General features: G+C 46.2%; 1 protein-coding gene across 1 annotated transcript in view; it reads left to right on the plus strand.

Moving 5' to 3' along the window:
• LOC135905197 (uncharacterized) overlaps positions 1-21,493 on the plus strand; it is a 285,140-nt gene extending 263,647 nt beyond the window's left edge. Inside the window, exons 23-25 of the mRNA XM_065436218.1 lie at positions 18,086-18,100; positions 21,344-21,358; positions 21,448-21,493. Of these exons, the coding sequence (XP_065292290.1) occupies positions 18,086-18,100; positions 21,344-21,358; positions 21,448-21,493 (76 nt within the window). The remainder of the gene's footprint in view (positions 1-18,085; positions 18,101-21,343; positions 21,359-21,447) is intronic.
• Positions 21,494-23,007: the final 1,514 nt, after the last annotated feature.

Genomic DNA, 23,007 nt, shown 5'->3' on the forward strand with positions numbered 1-23,007 from the left:
AAAGTAGAGACATACAGAACTCGTTGAATGTATCCTATCTGTGCTAGAGAACTGCTGCTCTGAGGCAGCAGTAATACTCAGCGCAACTTAGTGACACTCACTGAGCGTGGGCATCGTCTGCACGTTTTTGTGGCTCACGGTTTTGAATTGGAGTATTTGAGTACCCACTAAATACGCTATTCTCATGCAAAACATAGGCTATGGACACTCCTGGCACTTAGGCTTTAGTTGAATTATTGATGTAGTGACCTCTCTTTGAAAGAAAAAAATGCAGCGCATTAATTTGCAGCGATTAGTAGGAACCTTTGAGTTGATACATTTGTTTTAGCAATACCATATCCTTTCTTGCGCATAGTATTGTCACATTATTCTAGGAAGCAATAAGCTAATACATCGCGCCTACCATAATGCTGAATGCGCCTGCAAAAGTTTCAGTCCGGTTTAATTATACTGGTGCAGCCACATGGCAGCAAAAATGGCACTAATTCGACATCGGCTGTTGTATCGTACGAATTACAGTGAAATAAGACGAAAATACAGAATGCAGCGTGAACGTGGCAAACCACCACACGATGTTGCATCCTCATATTAGTGCCCATGAAAAGAGAAGCACTTTTTACCACTGGAAAAGTGAGGAGTTGACTACTTTGCTTACGTACATGGAGGTTGTGCTCCTGTCATCTAACAGAAGCATCTAAACAAAGAATGTGTTTTTTGCGTCTGTAATATATGAGTAATAGGAACTACGCTTAAAAGCGATTTTATGCGTAGCATATTGCAATCACTCAGTTCAGCCCTTGGGCGCGGCCGCGCAGCCACCATTGAGGGTATGAGCCATTATTCATTGCTGCGCGTCTCATATGTGGGTCTATTCTCCTTTAACTTTGCTATGTTTGCTATTAAGTTGCTTCTATTTTTATGCGTTGCATATTGCAATCACTCAGTACAGCCCTTGGGCGCGGCTGGGCAGCCACCATTGACCTTTAGCGCAACCGCGTGACGTCACGTCACGACAGCCGGAGGAAAAGCTGGGCCCCAACTCGCGCAATATGCAACGCATTCTTGGCTTTTGTCTCTAAACTATCTTCGGGACTCAGAGGTATAACTTTTTTATTTTGAGATACCCTCATGATCGTAATACTTTACAGAGGGGAGTGGTTGCAAACAATACGTGCGTAAATTGCAAAGATACTCTATTAGGAAATCGTTTTACAAAAATTGATTTTATTGTCATACAATGTTAGGTAATACTTTCATGAATACGTCTTCATTTTCAATGGCGACTGCTGATGCGGGAAGGCGATTCCGCTTCTTGGACGTACGTAGCATATCTGAATTTGCTAATGAGATCGTCCTGGGTTGTGGAACGCCAGCTTTATGAAGGCCTCGATGCCTATTAGGTAGGAAGAATTACTTTGTGCAGATCATGGTTACGATACAACCGATGAAAAAGCCCTGATCGAGATGTTTTGCAGCGAGTTGTTAGGTTGTTTAGGTTAGAGATAATTTAATTTGCCTTCATACTAGTGGTAAGGTCATAAGTTGATAGTATGAGTCGAATCAGAGCCATTTCAAGTGAATGCGCTAAACGTGTCGGCCATGCCACCCTTACTGATACAGAATAGTCAGGCTTAGTCCCGAAATTTATTTGGTATAGGACCTAAGCGTAGAAGGTGATCCGGAAAAGCTACGCCGTATGTATTCCAGAAGTGGTTAGCGTTGTTAGTAACAAGTTGAATGTGAGTGTTCGAAGAAAAGTTGGGCGCAACGTGGACACCGAGATACTTATATGAGGGCACATTTTCTGACGCGAAGCTGTTCAGACTGCATAGGGGAATAGTTTGGTTAGTTTCTCTAGCGGCACACGTTATTTTCATTTAGTAACATTTAATTCTATTAGCCATGTTTCACACCATGAGGAAATACCGTTAAGATCACATTGGAGCACGATCACGTGATCGTCGGAAGGTATATCACTAAATACTACGCAATAGCAAGCGAATAAACGAAACTTGGAAGAAACACACTGTGCCAAGTAGTTGAAATGAATAAGAAAGTAAAGCCGACCGATAACAGAAGCCTGCGGTACAACAGAGTGTAGCGCAGAAGGCTGAGTTAAAATCGATAGCGGGAATGAACTGAGAGCGGTTTTCCGAGGTAGCATTCGGTACATGTTCGCATTTTTGTGGCAATATTAAGGAAGCTAAGTCTATATAACGCGATCTTCTCAGCTCATGCGTTTATTTCAGTAAGGAACTCGCAGACAATAGCAATAGGTGGTCCGAGTAGTAGCAAATGACGTCTTTCATATCCATACGCATAGCCCTCATGTTGAGTTTCGATCTTGCGAATTGCCTTCGATTACGTTTTTTCTTTGTGCTCGGTTTTTCCCTAGACTTTCTTTGAACGTTTGCAAATCTTCGCATGCATAGCATGATAATGACTAAGCTTTTCGAATTTATTGAGCTCAGCAATAGCAAAGGTAGTCAGGCAACTGTTGCTTTACACTCGAACAAACCTTTTTGCCCGTTTTGTCAATTATCGTCAATCTTGGGTGCCTTTCCTTTCTTCAACAATGTGCGCCTGGTACTTGTGTCACAAACGACACGTGCGTACCCGCGTGACACATCATTCTTGCCAGCAGACATGAGTGTGCAGCTTCACGGAATGATAATAACTATTTCGGGAAATGTTTCACCAAAAAAGGTTGTATCACCGTTTTTATTTAGGTTGTAGACACGCTTTCTCGCGAAGACATATCGGTGGCAAGACGACGTGCTCTCCGTTTATTGCACAGGTTCAAATGCGCACATGAGGCCTACCAAATTAGACAGTCGCATAGGCCGTCATATACCTTCCTTAATCTACGTCTGCTCAGACAACATTTATCATTGCAATGTTGTGTCAAGAGCAATAGTTACAACATGACGGGAGCAGTAACCGAGCTGATCACTGCGCTTTGTGGGTGTGGCATGTCTTCCATGGGTTGGATAACCTCATATTGTGTTGGTGCGGCCATTTCATGTTTTTCACTTGCTACAGTGCTCGTCTGCTCGCTTCAACCTGGCGCCCATAGGCCATTCATAAAAAGCTCTAGGTACCGCTTCGCGTCCCAGTCGCTGTGCTCATGTCACTCATTGCTATAGAGAATCGTCAGCGCTTCTAGGTAAATGCCACGTTTTCTCTTATGATGATGATGACGACGATGATGTGAGCGCTGCCTGGGGTTCATGGAGGAATGAATACAATAGGAGGGAGCGTAACGTGACAATATTGAACCCTAGTCAACAAAAATAAATCTAGAAGTAGCCCCTAGTCATATTACAGACAACCGGCACATTCTACTTGGCTCCCGTTGGTTTCATCTGCTGCGAGGGTTTCAGAATAGGCGCACATGGTAGGCATCACAAACGCGCACGCCGAGGTTAGTGAAAATTCAAGCGTGTGATTAAGTCGAGTCTGGGTTACGTCAGTCACTTAATTCACCGAACCACCTCACGTCACCTAGACTTGACTCACAACTTAAGCAGCGGGTAGGTGCCAACACTGCAGCGAATGAAGGCCTCGAGTAACCGGTATTGCGCCCAACAACCCGAGGACCACCTCAAGGGGTCGCGTTTCGGAGTGGTTTCAAAGAAACGAAGAAACGTTTCGTCTTACTAACTTTTGCAGGCAACCTAGCCACCCTGCCGACGGCTACTCGTCGAGTTTGTGGAAGTCTTCTGGCAAACAATGATTTCTTTCGCCCCCGCAAGCATGCACAGGCGATCAAGCGAGCATCGAGAGTCCGCAGGGACTGCTTTCCAGTGTGAAAAAAATTCGTCACTTCTTATGCGCAAGGATGCAATTGCGAGCCGAGGACCTCGAACATATTTAAGGCCGTGGCGGCCCATTGTTAAAAGAGACCGTCCCAGTTGACGCTGTCGTTCTTAAAGCCTTCGGCCTCTCAATACCAGATGGACGAGAACTCAAAAGGCGCGTCTTAACCAGCGTAACGACGTCGCACTACACAATCTTACAAAATAGTGCAAGTAAATCTTGAGAAATGGCGACGACTTCGGCATTCAGAGTGCAAGCGAATGCTGTTTATTTCTCTCAAAACAAAAGACGCGCAGCAGAACCTTTTTCTAAGCAAAAACGCAACAAAAAAGTATCTCTGAACACATCTTCCTATCTCTTCCTATATATTGTAACGTAGATTGAAGACGGAGTCTCACAAAATAGATGTTTCTCTTTAATGGCGGGCCAGAAGAAGAGCGTGCAGCTTACGCACTTCATCGTCTTTCGTGGCGCCGATCTTTGCGCTCGCCGTCCTGCGGGGCGGGAGCCCCACATCTTTGTGTCAATTGCCCCCCATGCGAAAAGCGACCGTCTCGGTCGCGTCAAAAAGTTCTTTCGGCCACATAAGAAATGGAGCTCCTCAGGTGCATCTCGGCGTTCACGTACGCGCATAGTACGGTTTCATGCGCACTACATGAACAACTTCACCGCGAGGACGACGACGGAGTGAACCGGGGTCAGAACTGCAGGGGACGACTTCGTAGGTCACGTCACTGAGGCGGCGTGTAACCTTGTAGGGACCAAAATGCTGGCGGGTCAACTTTTGCGAGAGTCCACGGTGACGGCCGGGCGTCCAGACCCACACGCAGGCACCGGTATTGTAATGGACGTCGCGTGGGCCCTGGTTGTATCGAAGGGTGTCGGTATGCTGTTGGCTCCGGATACGATGCCGAGCAAGCTGGCGTTTCTCTTCGGCTCTCTGTACGAACTCTTCCACGTGTTCGCTGGTCGGGCTATTATCAGCCAGAGGTAGCATGGCGTCAAGTGTTGAGGTGACGTGGCGCCCGTATACAAGTTAAACGGCGTAAACTGTGTAGTCTCCTGTACAGCATTGTTATACGCGAAAGTCACATAGGGTAAGATCTCGTCTCACGTCTTGTGCTCTACGTCGACATACATGGAGAACATATCAGTCAGTGTTCTATTCATACGTTCCGTTAATCCATTGGTTTGAGGGTGATACGCAGTGCTCTTGCAGTGAGAGCTATGCGTCAACTGGAGAACGTCCTGCGTAAGTTCCGCTGTAAATGCTGTACCGCGGTCGATGATGAGAACAGATGGTGCACCATGTCGTATGACGATGTGGCGTACAAAGAACTTGGCCACTTCATACGAAGCTGCTTGCGGAATAGCTTCGGTTTCACCGTACCTGGTTAAGTAATCGGTAGCGATGACTATCCATCTGTTGCGCAAAGAGGTCACTGGGAATGGCCCAAGCAGATCCATTCCTATTTGTTGGAACGGTGCTTGAGGAGGGCCCACAGGATGGAGAAAGCTAGCCGGTTTAACTGGTGGTTTCTTGCAGCGCTGACAATCGCGGCAGGTCTTCAGGTACCGTTGCACAGAAGAATAAAGCCGGGGCCAGTGATACTTCTGTCGTATCCTTACTAATGTCTTAGCGAGTTCCAGGTGTCCCGCGCATGGCTCATCATGGCAGGCGTGCAAAATGTCTTGGCGTAGCGCCGACGGCACGACAAGGAGGTACGAATTGGGGCCCCTTCCGCAGTTTTTCCTGTAAAGGACGTTGTTGTGCAAGTAGCATGATGATAAGCCGCGCATGAGCTGGCGAGGCAAAACACCTTCAACTCCTTGGAGGTGCTCGATTAGCGGCAGCAGCTCAGCGTCAGCCCGCTGGTGCTCATCCATGTTTACGGCGTCGATAACGCCGACAAATGGCAAGTCATGGTCAGGGTCCGATGACGTCGTAGGGAGTGGTGCGCGTGACAAAAAGTCAGCGTCACTGTGCTTCCTTCCAAATCGGTGGACAACTGTAATATCGTACTCTTGTAAGCGCAGGCTCCAACGGGCTAGTCTGCCTGAAGCATCCTTGAGGTTGGCAAGCCAGCACAGGGTGTGGTGATCGCTGACAGCCTTGAATGGCCTACCGTACAAGTAGGGTCGGAATTTACCAACTGCCCACACAACCGCTAAGCAATATTTTTCTGTGGTTGAGTAGTTTTCCTCACCGTCAGTGAGACTGCGGCTTTGCATAAGCAATGGTGCATTCCGCAGCAGCTTGCCACTGCACAAGAAATGCGCCGAGACCCGCATTGCTGGCGCCAGTATGAATTTCAGTGTCAGCGTCTTCGTCGAAATGAGCAAATATTGGGGCCTCTTGCAAACGCTTGCGCGGTTCATTGAATGACTGCTGCTGCTCGTCCGCCCAAATGAAAGGCGCATCGTCGCGTGTAAGCCGTGTCAGAGGCGCAGCAATTCTCGAGAATCCCTCGACGAAGCGCCTATAATATGCGCACAAACCAAGGAAGCCTTGGACAGCCTTCTTGTCTGTGGGTGGTGAAAACTCGGCGACGGCAGCTAACTTGTCGAGGTGTGGTCGGATTCTTTGAGGGCCAATGACATGGACAAGAAATTGGAGCTCTTGGAAACCGAAGTAGCGTTTTTCAGGCTTGATGGTGAGGCTGGCAGTATGGATCGCAGCGAGGACACTCTCGAGTGCTGCGAGATCTTCGTTAAACGTGCTCGAGAACACGACGACGTCGTCCAAGTATACGAGGCAGGTTTGCCATTTGAATTCAGCAAGCATGGTATCCGCAATCCGCTGAAAGGTGGCAGGTGCGCAACAGAGACCGAAGGGGAGAACTTTGAACTCATAAAGACCGTCAGGTGTCACAAACGCTGTTTTTTGACGATCCTGTTCATCAACTTCGATTTGCGAATACCCCGATTTAAGATCCAATGAAGAAAAAAAACTTGGCATGTTGTAGACGATCCAATGCGTCGTCGATGCGTGGCAATGGACAAACGTCGCGCTTGGTGACACGGTTCAACTTTCTGTAATCTACACAGAAGCGTAGTGTGTTGTCTTTCTTTGTGACTAACACTACAGGGGAGGCCCACGGGCTGGTGGACGGCTGGATCACGTCGTCTTGGAGCATCTTTCACCTGATGCTTGATCGCTTCCCTTTCCATAGAGACACTCCGTAAGGATGCTGACGAACAGGACGTGCGGACTCATCCGTAATAATGCGGTGCTTTGTGATGGACGTGCGCCGCACTTTGGATGACGTGGAAAAACAGTCCGCAAATTCATTCACGAGACTCAGTAGACGGTCTTTCTGATGGTCTGGCCCAACGGCGTTAACGTGATTCCGTTCTTTTAGGCAGGGTAGCCCATATTTCTGAGAGGATGCGGTTTCCAACGTGGCAATGTCAGTAGCACCAGTGATTTCGCGAAGAAATGCGATTTTCGTTACTCGCGGTACATGCCGATACTCGATGCTAAACTTTGTTAGCAATGCGACTGAACTTTTGTTTCGCACCTGAAGAAGCCCTCTGGCTATACAAATGTAGCGCTCAAGAAGCAGGGGCATGTTTGCCTCAGCAATTCCTTCGGCGTCGTCCTCCATGTCACATCGGACAAGGGTAAGCATGCTGCTCTTGGGTGGCAACGTGACGTGATCGTCAGCTACGCGAAGCGCGATGTCACGGTCGTTGTCATTATTGTGTGCTATGGCTTGCGCAGTAGCGAAGCTGACTCTAGACTCTTGCAGGTCAATGATGGCGCCGTTCGCCTGAAGGAAATCCATGCCGAGTATAAGGTCCTTTGAACATTCAGGAAGAATGACGAAGTCGCCAATGTACGTGAAGCCCCGAATGTTGACTCATGCCATGCACCAGTCCATTGGAGTTATGAGATGCCCTCCTGCAGTACGAATCTTAGTTCCGGTCCATTGCGTCGAAATTTTGTTCAGTATATATGCGATATTCTGGCTCATAACAGACGTGTCCGCACCTGTGTCGATGAACGCCGTGACTTCGTGGTCATCTATGGTAACTGGTACGTCGCAGGATACTGACACGGAACTACACTAATTTCTCTGCGCCTCAATTACGTCATATCGCGGTCGTCGTACTGGAGGATCTTCAGCGTTCGCGACGTCAGCGACCTCACCTCCGCAGGTCGCTGAACTCAGTTTTCCCGGGAGGCTGGGCTGGGTGAGCGTAGCCTCGTTGCTCTCGGCGTGAATAGGGGGCTGGAAGACCTGTTTCGGGTGGGTGAAGGTGACCGGCGTTCACGGAATCATGGGGAAAACGAGGTCCTGGCGTCTGCGAGGTATGCTTCTATCCCCAGGGGGCGTTCACCATTGCGCGGGCATGGCGCATTCAGTGAAAGTCTGCGGAGCCCAGCCCAGCGGTAAGGGCACGCCCTGTAGAGGTGATCGGCTTCACCGCAATGAAAACACAAGAGCCTCCGGTCTGCGGTGCGCCATACCTCGCTCTTGCAGGGTTGCGCGCATCGTGAAAAGTTGGCGACAACGAATTTCGCGCAGCTTTCGCACACGACATGCGAGGCTGTGGCTGCGGTACCTCGTGCTGTGATGTCTTGCTTCGCTCTAGCACTTGTACTGCCTCCCTGATTTCTCCCCGGCCGACCTCAGCCAGAACGAGTCGCGGTACCGATACCGGAGCCACCTGAAGCTTTTGGAGCTCTTCTCGAACAACAAGCCTAATGAGCTCCCGCAAGGCGTCGGTATTGTCAAAGGGTATAGTGAGAGGGTCACGCGATAGGGTCGACACGTCGCGGTTGTACTGCCTTGTTCGTTGCTGCAGTGCCTTTTCCATTGATATGGCTCCCGTAAAACTCGGCAACGGTCTTTGGTGGGTTGCGTATTAGGCCACCGAATAACTCTTGCTTGACCCCGCGCATCAAGTTCCTGACCTTCTTTTCTTCCGGCATGGATGGATCCGCGCGTCGGAAAAGTCGGCACATATCGACAAACATTGTGACGCTTTCGTTCGGCCGCTGTGCTCTCGCCTGAATTGCACATTCAGCTCGCTCCTTGCGATCGAGGCTGGCGTATGTGCTGATTAACTGCCATCGGAATTCGTCCCATGTCGATAAGGCCCCTCATCGTTATCAAACCATGTCCGCGCATAGTCCTCGAGGGCAAAGTAGCTGTTGCGTAGCTTGCGCTCTGTAGTCCAGCCATTGAATTCTGCGACACGCTCAAAGTGATCGAGCCAGTCCTCAACATCCTCGAAGGTGTCCCCATGGAAGGATAGGGGGAGCGGCTGGTTAAGGACGACCTCGGTCGGTGCCGTTGAGGAAGAAGATGGAACCGATGTACTCATACTTCTGACTGTATTCGGTAGAGGCTCGTGCTCAGGTGGCGGTCGACGGCTTGTCCGTACGTGAACAGGAGTCAGCTCGACCGGACTTCGTACAGGGCTTGTAGGCGGCGTTCGATCTGGGAGTGGTAGCATGTACCCCGCACGTCCACCTGAAAAATGTAACGTAGATTGAAGACGGAGTCTTACAAAATAGATGTTTCTCTTTAATGGCGGGCCAGAAGAAGAGCGTGCAGCTTACGCCCTTCATCGTCTTTCGTGGCGCCGACCTTTGCGCGCGCCGTCCTGCGGTGCGGGAGCCCCACACCTTTGTGTCAATATGTGCAAGCCAACGGGACACACATTAGCGAGAGAATACGCACAGCAGATTACGGTGCAAAACAGGTGATTTGACGAAAGAAGGCCTGGACGGGTTTCGGACGCGTTTCAGACGGCACTCTGGACTCGTTTCGGGGCGAGAGTACTGGAAATTCCACTAAATTATGTGGTAAGTGCAAGTGTCGTTTTGAAAGTTCTGCCGTCATGGGTCAGGTGCCCCCGTCTTTCTTCACGCTCAAAGGCACTGCATTTGAGGCGAAGAACGACGCGTACAGTTGCAGAAAATCACCCGTAATACTTATACTTGCCTCCATGCCTGCCACGGCCAGCGCCGCTAAGGGTTACCACGTACCAAACAAGTTCGTATGGTCTGGCATCCATGTGAGCCGAATCCTACCCAAAAGGCACCGCGCACAAGTCCCCGAAGAGTGAGAGGGTCTGAGGAGGCTGGCTTGCCGAGGAATCACGTGACGCTCCCTCCTGGTTTGTCCTATAGAGCTTCGGGCAAAAATTACTAGAGAGAACTCTGGTGCTAGCATCTATGGGAGCTCCAATCGGGGCCAGCATGAGAGTTATGGTGGCTACTTGGAATAGCGTAAACTTCGTCCTTCTGGCTTTGAACGGCTGCACGACTTCGTAAATTCGTCATATTCAACAATGTAAGGTGCAAAAATCAATTAGGTAAACATTATTAAAATTGTCCGACGAGAGAATTGGAACTCGGGGCCTTTAACAGAGAAGCCCGATATGAAACTACTACGGCACGGACGCAAGCATCGACGAGCGGCATAGAACACTGTTATGAATTTTTTTTTTCGGGCAAGCCAGCGTGTTGAGATGCCAGACGCGTTTCAATTTGGCCACCTTGTATAGAGATCCATATTACTATTACTTTATATGGGCCACCTCGACAGGTTAAGCAGCTACAATTAGTAGCGGTTGTGCGTGTTCGCAGATTATTCTGCACTTAGAAATTTAGGACAATGAAGACAGATAAAGCGTAAATAAACAAATGCACAAGTACGAGCTTGAGATAAATCCATGTAGTTACCATCATGATGGCTCAACGATCGCAGCGCCAGGGTTCCCTGCAGTAATTATTGCATGAAACTCTATGGTTTTTCCTTCATGCTGGCGACAGGGGGAGCGGCGGGGGCGATAAAGGGCCACTGCGCGTTTCCGGGTGTTAGTCGCCTGCGATGACAGTTTTCGAAAGCGCCACAGTCGTCTTGTCGTCTCTGGAGGACGGTAGATGTGTCTGCTTTAACGCGATCACACTTCAGATGACAGAATCACATCAGGGAAATAATTTAATGAAGCACCCTGCTTCGTTTTCTACTTCAATGAAGCTGTGACGTCGTCTACTTCAGTGCAGTCGTAACTCCGTGCTAGTGGCCAAGCTTTTCTCTGCGTGTTCAGTGCATCTATGACCGTTTGTCTTTCGCTTTTTTTTTCGCTTTTTTGTGCCAGAACAAGGGTATGAAGGAACTATAGACGACAACTAGCACGCTGTGATATGTTTTTAAAAGTGCGAATAACCTGTTTCTGGCGCGGGCAACGGTCACACATTGTGCTACATAGTTATCTTGTTTCGTCATCTAAATCGTGGTATGCTCTTAGAAAACCACGATCGAGATGTGTACAATAAAGTATCTTTCTGGTTTTACACGCTGCACGCAGTCAGAGGAAAGTTGAAGCGCCTACGTGTTCACTAAGGCTTTCACACGAAGCAAGTCGAGCTGCGTGGCCTGCATAGGGCGCATTCAAACTGACAACCAACACATTCAGCCATAGAACCAACTAGTGGGCCAGTGCATGCAGTGTGCGGGAGCGAGAAGCATAACGCTTTAAATAACCTGTGCTACCATTTACAGGCGCTTTAATAATTTTTTTCCGTGCCAGTCCACAGGGCACACACATTCATTTGCGTACGCTTCTCTAAGATTGCGGACGAATACACCAGTTCTGTTAACAAGCAAATATGATAATCATTTACTTGAGTGTAAGCATCACACGATAAAGTCAGTTAATACGGTAAAAACTCCCCTACTTTGCGCTAAAGGAAAGAAAACGGAAGGGAGGCACTGACGCGTGCGCAGCCCTGCTTCTGTCCACGCATATGCTGCTTTCTGTTTTGACGGTTATGAATACTTGAATCTGGATCATTCATAGACATACAAAACGTAGGACACGAAAGCCATCAAGTTCCGGCCAGTCTCGTTTATTTACTGTTACGGAACAACCACTGCGGAAGCTACGGAGCCAACATGCGCACCCGGCCGCTTTCAGCTCGCCATACTTTCGTATCCAAAACGCAGTTTTGGGTACGCGTTGACTTCCGTGGATTTGCCATTCTAAATGACAATCCAGCAGAGCCAATATAAGGACTCCGAACCGGCATAGACAGCACTGCTGTCACAAGCGCGTAGCGTATACTAAGGTGTAGCTTATACGGTGGCAGCAAAACGAGTACCCACACGGGCAAGCATGCTGGGCACGAAGTCGTTTCTGGGTAAAGCGAATACTCAATGTTGTTTCACACAAGCGCAAGCCTCTCGTGCCCCCGTGTGGGTCGCACGGCCCACACGGGGGCACAAGACACAGAAACCAAGCACAATTTCACAGCCGTGTATCAAAATTGCAGTAGCTGAGAGGAGCATGGCAAGGGAGAACAAAGCGCACATTTTGAGGTAATTTACAATAATGAAAGCATAATGTCACTGTTCACAAGAAACTTCCTACAGTATTTCTTAAATGTATGTACACCTTTATTAAAGTCCACATGCATATCTCTTCTGTTTAGAGCATTGGTTATTTGAAAAGATAATGCTTGCCTTCCATAGTTGGTTTTAACTTGCGGCATTTTTCGTTTTGGGTTTCGGGTACTGTATGAACTTGAGCTGGGCACTGCGGAAATATGTAACTTGTATTTATTGATCCACTGCAATAGCTTAAAGTAGTACTACACTTGGTCAGCCTTCAACATGTTATATTTGGTAAATAACGGCTGTATTCTCAATAACTGCTTGTTGCCTTTAAATTTTCCAGTATGCGCAAAATTTTCTTTTGTAATACATTCAGTTTGTAGTAGTTACTAGCTGTTGTTCTTCCCCAAGTCAACATTCCATAGCTCATTCTAGAGTAAACCAGTGAATAGTATAGTGCCTGCTTTAAACGTTTGGGTATTAGATGTTGTACTTTGTAAATGCACCCAATGGTGCGAGAAAGGCTTGATTTTAGTTGAATAACGTGAGTATTCCATAAGAGGTTGTGGTAAAACCAGACACCTAAAAACTTTTGTTCAGTAACCTGGTCCAGCAAGCGTCCTTCAAATCTAATGTTAACCGGGTAGCAGTCATTTTTATTAATTGGCTTAAAAATGGCGTACTTTGTTTTATTTATATTTAGACTCAAGCGATTTCTTTGAAGCCATGCAGATAACTGTAATAAGTAGTCATTAACAGACGTCTGTAAACATTGCATGGTTTCTCCGGTGAAAAAGACATTAGTATCGTCTGCATACATTATTAATTGCGGGGATCCATGTATTGCTATAATATCATTTATATAGATAAGAAATAGTAGGAGTCCCAGAATAGAGCCCTGGGGAACGCCTGTTGTACTTCGAGTTTGCTGGTGGACCAATTGTTAACAAGTACATATTGATAACGTTTCTCTAGATAACTCCGGATTGGTTTTATTGCTACTCTTCTAATACCATATTTTTCTAATTTTCTCAACAAAATATTATGTTGAACAGTGTCGAAGGCTTTGCTGAAATCTATAAATAAGCCAAGAATGAGCAATTTTTTACTATATTTTCAATTATCTTATCCTTTATGTCAACGAGAGCAATCTCTGCTGATTTGTTTGCTTGAAAGCCGTACTGAGCTTCTGTTATTACTCGGTGTTTATTAAAGAAACCGCTTAGCCTGTGATTGATGACGTATTCAAATACCTTTGAAAACACTGTCAGAACTGAAATGGGCCTGTAATTATTAATGTTGGTCTCACCACCGCCTTTGTAGACAGGGTTAACTTTTGCGATCTTCAAATCGTCTGGAAAATTTCCGCTAAGCAGCATCTGATTTGTTATATGCGATAATATGGGGCTTATCAAGCATACCACATGCTTAATAGGCAAAACTTTTATCCCGTCGTCACCACAAGCGACTCGGTTTTTTAGATTTCCTATTATTGTTTCAATTTCGTGAGACGTTGTAGGGGCAAGCATGTTTGACTCCATCAAGCTATTTATGTGTACGCAGTCGCTGGAAGTGCCATGCCGTCCTGAATAAACACCTATTTTGACGAAATGCCGATTCATTGCTTCTACTAAATTGTTCCCAGTTAGAAGTACATTGTCAATGCAGATTTGCTTCACACCACAGTCAGCTTGATTTCTTGCTAATATGTTGTTTAGTAGCTCCCATGTCTTTTCGCTGTCATTTTGAACGTCCTGAAATTTAGTTTGGAAATAACAGGACTTTGCGTATTTTAGATCCGAGTTCAATTTGTTTCTCAGTTGTCTGAATTCATTCAGTACGCATGGGTCTCGGGTTTAAATAAACTTGAAATTTTCGGTTTTTCTCATTTATTCTTCTGTGCAGCGCCCTAGTAACCCATGGTTTTCTAATCCGTTTACGTTTCTGGGCAATTTCTCGGAGGGGAAAGGCCAAATCGTAGCAATGTTGAAATTTCATCAAGAAGACCTGGTAAGCCAGTGTGGCCTCGCGTTGCTTGAACACATCATCCCAGTTCTCTTATGATATATAGTTATGAAACGTCCTCAACGTTTCATTAGGTATTGCTCGATACAAATTTTTTTTCTTGAGGAAAAACAATTTCTCTCGAAAGAAAAGCCCAAGCAAAACACTGGCAGATGATCACTGATGTCATATCTGAGAACACCAGCCGTGACATTTGCATCATCTATGTTGGTAACACACACATCAAGACACGTGGCAGTATCTACTGTGACCCTGGTCGGCAGTGATATCAGATTAGAACAGGCATAGGAATTTAGTATGTCATGAAAGTCCCTTGCGCATGAACTATCTGATACGGTGTCTATATTGACGTCACCAAGAAGCATAAATGATTTTGTTACAGTCTGTAAAGTGCGGAGGGCATTGTCGATGATGTCGATAAATTCCATCGATTTGCCTGCGGGCGGTCTGTGGATCTCGCCAACAGTGACGTTTGACAATTTGATAAACAGGCTTTCAATAACTTGATCGCATCTAGTGAGGTCGCTCAGCACTTCATACTGTACACTCTCCTTTATAAAAATTGCTATACCACAACCCCTTCTTATATCCCTACTAAGGCTTACGCACTTGTAACCAGGAAGGTGCGGTACCATGTCTGTGTGTGTTAGCCAAGTTTCTGTTAATACTATTGAAGAAAACTTAATGTGTAGGGACTGAAGAAGTATTTCAAGATTATCCACTTTGTTTTTTAGGCTTCGCATGTTTATATGTATAACTGAAAATTGTCTTTTGTTTGACCTGTGCTTTTGATTAAAAGTTTGGCAATCGTAGTACTGGCAATCATTTTGTCCTGCCATCATTTTTCTGAAGTGTGTAGAACAGGTGGGTGCACCATTATCCTTAGTTTATGTTCTCCAGATCAGACTGTTTAGCAATTCTGATAGCAACCGAGCCCTCGTCTTTTTGAGCAAGAATTTTCCCCCCAGAGCACCACACGAACTTCCATCCTACAGACTTTTTCTTGGCGATCGCAGCCCCCAGAAGCCTTTTGTTTAAAATGGTCAAATGTTCATTCACATATACCGGAGAAGCTTCTCCTCCGTAGACAAGGTCTTTCGTTGTTATCCTTTGTCTTTTGCTTTTTTGCAGGGTTACATTTCGCTTGGTACGCTGTACAAAACGAACCACTATGTTTTTCTCGTCCGAGTTGTGTACAGGGACGCGATGACCAACGTCAATATCTGTGTCAGCGATTGGCTCACCCAAGAAGACGGCAATTTTCTTAACGACCTCTGTAGCATCTCCTTCTGTTGGCACACCCTTGATTTCCAGATTGTTAGATCTCTGATGCTGTTCCAGCTCTTCGACTCTGTAGCTCAATTTGCGGTTCTCGGCTGCAAGTTCTTCATTTCTTTTCACTAACCCTTGAAATTCTTTTCGCAATTCCTTCAACTCTTGCTTAATATCATTTACACCGTCACATGTGTCACTGCAGAATTTCACACTTTCTTTCAAAGCCCTTACGTCAGCCCGAAGTTCGCGCTTCAAGACATCAAGGGCCTTAAAAACATCTTTGGCGTCCTTAGTCATAACAAGGTCGAATGCGGGCAGCTAAGACAAGTAGGGTAAGGATACAAGGACAGTGCACAGTAGGCTCTCGTTCAAAGAGAAACAATACGACACTCGTGGCGCACGTTGTGTTCGGCAACAGTGCAAAGATTGTAAGGATTTGTTTGAGGATAGCAAGTAGCCTCACCTGCAGTGTAACAGGAAACAGTCCGTGTTCCCTGTGCACTGTCCCCTAACTGTCCTCTCGGTATACGATTCTATAAGAAATATAGTCTATAATGAAGACTTGGAAAGCTGCCCCGCCATGCGACGTGGTCATTTAGCATGTTCAAGACATGCAAGCGTTATTCCTACATTTTTTGTCACTGTCAAAATGAGCTGACTGACCGTCCCACTTAGTAATGCGCGCCATTACGCGGTACACCGGTTTGCGGTGTTAATTGATCACTGCATGCTTCTTCCTACCCTGTCGATCCCCGTTTCCAGACGTCTCGCGCACACTGCACTGGAAAGCTATCTTCCAGGTTCCAGGTTGTGACAGCACTCATGGACGATGGCGTGGTTACTGAACCCTGGTTTTGTCAATCCTCTGTGAATGATCGTGGAGGCGATGTGCAGGTCCAGTGTGTCGCGTATTCGTCTGGCCGATAATAATGGACTACGGTAGAGTTAGCCGATCTCGTCGCCTATGCGCCTAGTATTTGCACAGCGCTCAGATATTTTCTATAGAGGACACACAAGATGTGAGCGAGTGCTTCTCTGATTAGTGCCCTCTGTTTAGAGTGCACACTTTTTTAATAATGTGGCTTGTCAACAACGGCAAACATCAGCGTTCCTAAAAGTGCACTGCGCTTTTTATCCGCTAGTTTAATTCTAGCGCGTTGATGTTTCTCTTCGCTGCAGTTTCGTAATTACGTTTAAGAGGACGCTTTATCTCGGAAGCTTGTGTGCAAATACGTGGAAACGAATTAATTGTGCTCGCAACCAGTGCACCGCATTTGATGAGATTGTTTTGCATTTAAAGTTGACGTTCACATATACTGAGTGCAGCAAGCGTATTTAAATTTGTGCTGTGTATTTAGGAGAAAAATTACTGAATGTTGTTAAATGAGGAAAAAAATAACAAACACAAAGTTGAAATATGTGTAACATAGTAATAAATAAAGATATCGCAGTTTTGTAAATCGCACATCACAACAGATTTGGAAGCGGACAAAATTATTGTCTGATACAACGCTCTAAAATCGACCTCTAATTTGTGGGCAGTACTTTTTCAAAACCTTCGTAAGGCTTTTGTAACAATTTCAGGCAAGCAGCAACCTGGTATGAAATTTGTCTGCTTTGGATATCCTAACAGATACACTTTGTAGAACTGCAATACTCACTTTTTGTGCAGAGCTACGGATTTGTAAACTTTCCGCTTGTATATCTGTTATGTTTTTAGAGTGTTGGTATTTCGAGAAACATGAGGGCCGGATGTACACTCTGGGCTTTAGAGTTGCTATAATTTCATTTTTTTTTTGCTCAAAATGCAGGGAAATTTGTTCAGAAAGATCAAGGGGTAGCGTAATAAAATTTATTCTGCCCCGAGCTAACGCTTCCTATAAAGTGCTACCCTTGGGTTATTATGTGGCAGACATTTGGTTCAGAACTGAATTTTGGTCCATGTTACTGGATCTCGTAGCGACAGATGAGGCGGAACTTCGCGTTCTCGCAGTGGCTCATGTGCGCGTGCTGTTCATACGAGCAGAAGAACAAGGTCACAGATAAAGAACGCACGTTCGCAGTACATGGATCGTCAACTCAAACTTTGTAGCGCCACTGAACACAACGTTTCAGTCCGGTCACTGCTATCGTATGTTCAGGAATTCACCTCTAGAGCATTCGTTTTGCCTAATTGTCAAGGCAGTGCTGATGCTTTGCTCCATTTACGAGAGCACATATTGCCAATCAAATGTCTTGGTGGGCGAGCGCAGTTTACGACCTCATGGGAACACCAGCCTCCTGATTGATTAACCACAAGGAAGCCGTGTAACTTCGCTTGTTGTTTAAAAAGAAAAAGCAAGTATTTAGTTCACGAGAGGTGAATTACGTCTAAGAGCCTTTATTCGTTGCTCTCATGAGCAATAAATGAGCAAGGCAGAAAAATCAGTCGCTATTATTGACCTCTGAAGCTCAATGAGATGGCGCTGCTATTACTCTAAAACAGTTGTCCCGCTGAATCTTATATCACTACTTACGCTACCGCATACATAAATGTTTACGTAACTGGTTTCAAAAAACGTTCGCTCTTTTCCACTGACACTTACGCCGCGTTGCTTGTTCTCTTCGCACAGGTTGACGAAGAAGCGGTAAGTGTTGGGACATCGCACGCGTGCCATCGTTTAACTACTGCGACGATGAGCGTCCACCACCAAATATTTGTTTTTGATGGTCGCTTATCCTACACATGGTGCTGTCGAGAAGTTGAAAACGACACATCGAATAAAGCTTGTTTGCTTGTTTAAATATGAAAAACATATTTACCCCCAGCAGGCGAGGATGAAAAGAAGACGTTTACAACGTCCTTCCTTCCTCGACCGCTGGCGCTGAACATGTTTTCCGAGTTAGAGTAACCAACATGCCCATCATACAGCATGGTTGTAAGAGCTAAGGAAGATAACAACGAGTGCACACCCCGAGCTCCATTTTTGGGAGGGTTCACGAGAAAGTTAAGAAAGGAACCTTAGAAAAGAACCAACACGCACATCCGAAATTCTCTCTAAGCTCGCCCACAACGGAGTCACCTGCTTTAGAATAGCAGCTGCAAACTCGGGAAGTATCGCCCGAAGAGGCATCAACCGCTCTGCTCAAATGTTTCACGCAGCGCCGGCAGGACTACGGGTACAGCATGTTGCACTCTCATTTGGGCACCACGGTGGCCACCGGGACGCCTGGAGGGAGCTTTTGTTTGGGTGCGCGACAGAACCGTTGTAGCGGCTTCGCTGACATCGCGTAATATGGCATTTTCTCAACCTGCGATCCTACAGGTTTAGGTGTAGATCACCGAAGAAATGCCGGACACCACTGCGCAACTTCCTTGACACTAGACCTGCTTCAGGGAAGCGAGAAAATAGAAATAGGCTTACTGTTCTACTCTGCATATTACAACTGCCAAGTAGCCTGTATAGGCAGCCAATAAATGTTTTCTTTTTCTTTTTTGCGCTGACGTAGATGTCCACTACGCTTTCCCGCAGAATTATCATTATTAAGGAAACAACACTGTTTCGGGCTTTCGAGTTCTGCAATAGGCCACTGTCGGGCATTCACAAGCTGGCCTGCAGGAACATCACGTGCCGCTGCTGCCGCTTTATGACACCAGCAAGCTTCGAACATGGCTTCAGCCTGCTTTGTGATTGCTGAGTCTTCTCTCTCTCTCTTTTTTTTGTTTTCGTAACGAGGTTTGCCCTCGCATGTTATTTCCGCCACTTGTTACACAGGTAGGTCTTGAACCTGTCCGTTTTCGTAACTGAGCCGATTGAGTTTGCTTATTCAGTAGAGGGTCGTGAAACATTTAGCGTAACCAGTACCGCGTCCTTCACTCAAACTTAAATCTAGGTTTAAGATTTGGTAGGGCGATACCACACGTGTTACTTTGTCACGTGGGTCCTTGCATAATGTCCAAACTTTAGGGTGCAACGAGTCAGCGAGGCTGAAAAGAAACAACCTGGTAGAACCGAAGATAACAATGCTGGACTTGTCTATTCGGCGGTGTTCATGGTACCCTGTTGCCGTTCCACAAGTGCAGCGGCAGAGCCAGTGGTACTGCTGGCACAGAGCAGCCTACGACAGCCATTCGTGCTACATTCAGTCTTCGCTTTCAGAAATGCATTTACCGAATGGTACGCGTTCTTCATGCGCGCCTCATTGAGAGCACCGTGGCAGTTCGATATTTTTCATGTAGACGTTGTACGTATGCCCACAGGTCAGTCTCGTGAAGAGACAAAGGCTTAGTAAAGCAAAAGGCTAATAAAAATGAGGACATACAAGGTGTTCCATTAATTGGCAATAAATATTTTACGAATAACTCATGGCATGTAGCGCCATTCACTTCTTCAGCTAGGCTACTCTCAGGGTCAGACATAATTTGCACGAGAAATCAAAGTCAATGTTTAACTGTGTAGGAATGAAATTTCGCTAATTATCCTTTAAACTGATTACGGCACATGTTGCTATTTACGATTTGCAGCTGGTGATTCCCAAAGTGAGAGCGATAGTGGTTTACGGATATGCGTTCCCAAAGTTAGTAACAAAATGCATCAGTAATGTTGAAACTTCCGTACATAAAAAGGCATGTTATTAAAAAAATCTGGGAAGCAACATTGCTATTTTTGCCGTTATATATAAAGTACGCGTCTCATATGTGGTAATAGCTGCAAAAGCTGTTCTAAGTGAGTGTGACATTAATTTACTCGATAGAATTCACATATTTGAATAATATGTGAGCTAATATGTAACTAGCTAACACTTATTAAGTTTTGTTGATCAGTGAATTATGCATATGATTTGCAGTCTAAGGCATGCCCTCCTCTTTGAGTGGGTAAATTTGTGCCACGCGCCACAGACGGTTTTTGATAATTCTTGTCTTGTGAAAACATCTGGTACAAGGAAGAAGGAAAAGACTAACGCAGCTTTGTAACGCATGCAATTCAGATCCCCCGATTTGCGGAGACAAAGATTCTCGGGATAGACAGAAACACAAGCGCATGACTGATATTCGAAGGTTTCTTCAATACCAAACAGTGGGAACGACTGCGTCAGCGATCGCTTGATGAACCCGTACAATGGAGAGCAAGATCTTATCATGCACCTGTGTACAACGTTGTTATAAGCCTGTTTTTGCGCATGCGCTCTTTGTGTCAACTATTTTCTAGATATTTAGCGGGTCATGCGTGCGATCGATCTGCGTGACTTCAGCGCTTCTTCTTCATTACCTTCTATGTGATTGTATATTTGTTGCGTCCTCCTGTTACTAGTACGTCCAACAAACCAGGCCATGAAAGAAGTTTTGCTGAAGGAACAGCGAGAACAATGAAAAAAGGGGCCTATCAAGGATCGGCAATAGTGCGACGTTGTAGTGACGGTGAGCAACCACACTGGCGCAAGTGAGGGATCTCACTTTACTGGGCGAACCTGCACCTCGCTAAATAGGCTCATCACTATGATAGCTGCGAGCACAATTGTCGATTGTTGAAACTATAATCTTAGATTTGTCAAGTGTGTTGGCTTCCATACATGACTCGTGTCGAACGCTCAAGCGTAGTCGGCGGTGCTAGCGTAGGTTCTATAACGTACGACGCTATTCTCGTAGCGCAAGCAGTCCGCTTAGACAACACTCGGCGACAGCATCAACAACTCATACAACCAGCGATAACGTTCGAGAAAGCTCAGATAGGAAAACGAGCGTCTTGCGCTACGTGATAACTTTGAACATTTGCTAATCGGTGAAAGGCGGTCACTGGTAAAGTCAAATAAGTACACGTGCAACATTCCATAGGTGAATGTTGGATTGCGTCTTCTATTTAGGTTCTTACTTTACGTCCTACCACTTGCAGGAAGAGCATCGCAAAGTAAGTATATTGAGGGAGAGGGTGAAGGGGTATTTTCTCTTTACTACGAGCGTGTTGCGCTGTAAGCCTTCTTCTCACTCACTACGCAGCATTGGAGCAGGAACACTGCAGAGGATGCGCATTGAAGGAGAGTGAGTATGCATTCATCCTTTCCGACAAGCAAGATATCGCCTTAGGCGCTTCAGCCACAGTTTGCAAAATAGCGAGTCCATGAAGTTCATTGCAAATTGCGGTTTCATCTTGCTACGTAAGCTTATGCTACTGCTTTTTAACCACTGTCTATTGGTAACGTGCCATAGAGTAAAAAAAAAGTGAGGATGCTGCTCAAGAAATGTTCAGCTGTACAAAGTGCAGTACACATCAGTACAGAGGGATACGGTGCCACCCACGTGTGAAGTGAGCATCCGAGCACTCACCGTACGGTAAAGGAGCACTCGAATAGTTGTTTGTATACCTGAGAAAGACGCAGGAAAGAGTGCGATGCCTTGGACGAATATATTGCCGGATAAGTGTTTGTGAACGACATAACGAACGAAGATATAAAGATCACAATGTTTACTCCTCATTCGATCCTATCAACTATTAGGCTCCATAACAGCGGCGCTGGCGCTTACGGCAATGACGTCGCCCTGCCTCGACCTTCTTTAATTTATACGTTCCGAAGTAACTTCTTGACGTTGCGGTTTGACAAAGATGCCTGGAACGGACGAAGGAGTGGTGACATAACCAGCGGGATTGACTTGGTGACAACCGCCGATTCCGCACTTTCTAAGAGATCTGGGCCCGTAGTAACAAAGCGTTCTTTCGCTAAAAGCGTTCATGCCTGCCAACAGTGATGTAGGACATATTATTAGCGAAGGTGATCAGCCAGTGAAAAAGAGCACTTACGAACGAAAACCTTTGTTAATTGGCCCCTGAATCAGTGCCTGTGTACGGGCGCCAGCTACTGCTGGGGATTAAGCCATGGTATTGAACAGCCGCTTTAAGACTGGAATAATGAACAGTTGCACTGTTTTGTCATTATGACAGTTTCACTGTCACGTGAGAAAAACAGCAGGGGCTCGAAAAACCACTCTACCGAGCAAGCGGTGTGAGGCTGTAGATTCTCGACCGCATGCAGCGGAATGACATTTTGCTCGCGTGTTCACAGCACCATTCTCAACAGATCGCAAAGATTTTCTTACTCCCTTCACTAAGAGCGAACCGCTCCTGCAAATCAAACCATCCTTATGCTCTTTAAAGATGTTTTTTTTATTTCTCTATCTCTTTTCAACTAGTGCTGAAGTGTGCTGAAGGGGTTTTCAGCTGTTCCTGCTAGCGAAATTGCTCACAAACGAGTGCGCAGCAAAGTACACCGGAAGGAGCGAAACCTACTGCAAGCAATGTGCGGCAAAGCCGGACCGCAGCTGCTTCATGCCCTTCGATTATTTGTGCACTGCCGTCGCAGTGCACACAACAAGCTATTGCCGCATTCCATTACTCCCACAAGTGCGAATACACGGTACCACATCGTAACGCCCCTTACTGCAGATGTTCGATGAGAGCTCATGAACCTCCTACTCTCATAACCTGTACCTTAAACGCCAAGCATTGACAGCATTAATTTGCGCAAATCAGTTCGATAGTACGGGGTTAAATGCCCCTGGAAC

Source organism: Dermacentor albipictus, chromosome 3 (assembly GCF_038994185.2).
Source record: "Dermacentor albipictus isolate Rhodes 1998 colony chromosome 3, USDA_Dalb.pri_finalv2, whole genome shotgun sequence".
Classification (NCBI taxonomy): domain Eukaryota; kingdom Metazoa; phylum Arthropoda; class Arachnida; order Ixodida; family Ixodidae; genus Dermacentor; species Dermacentor albipictus.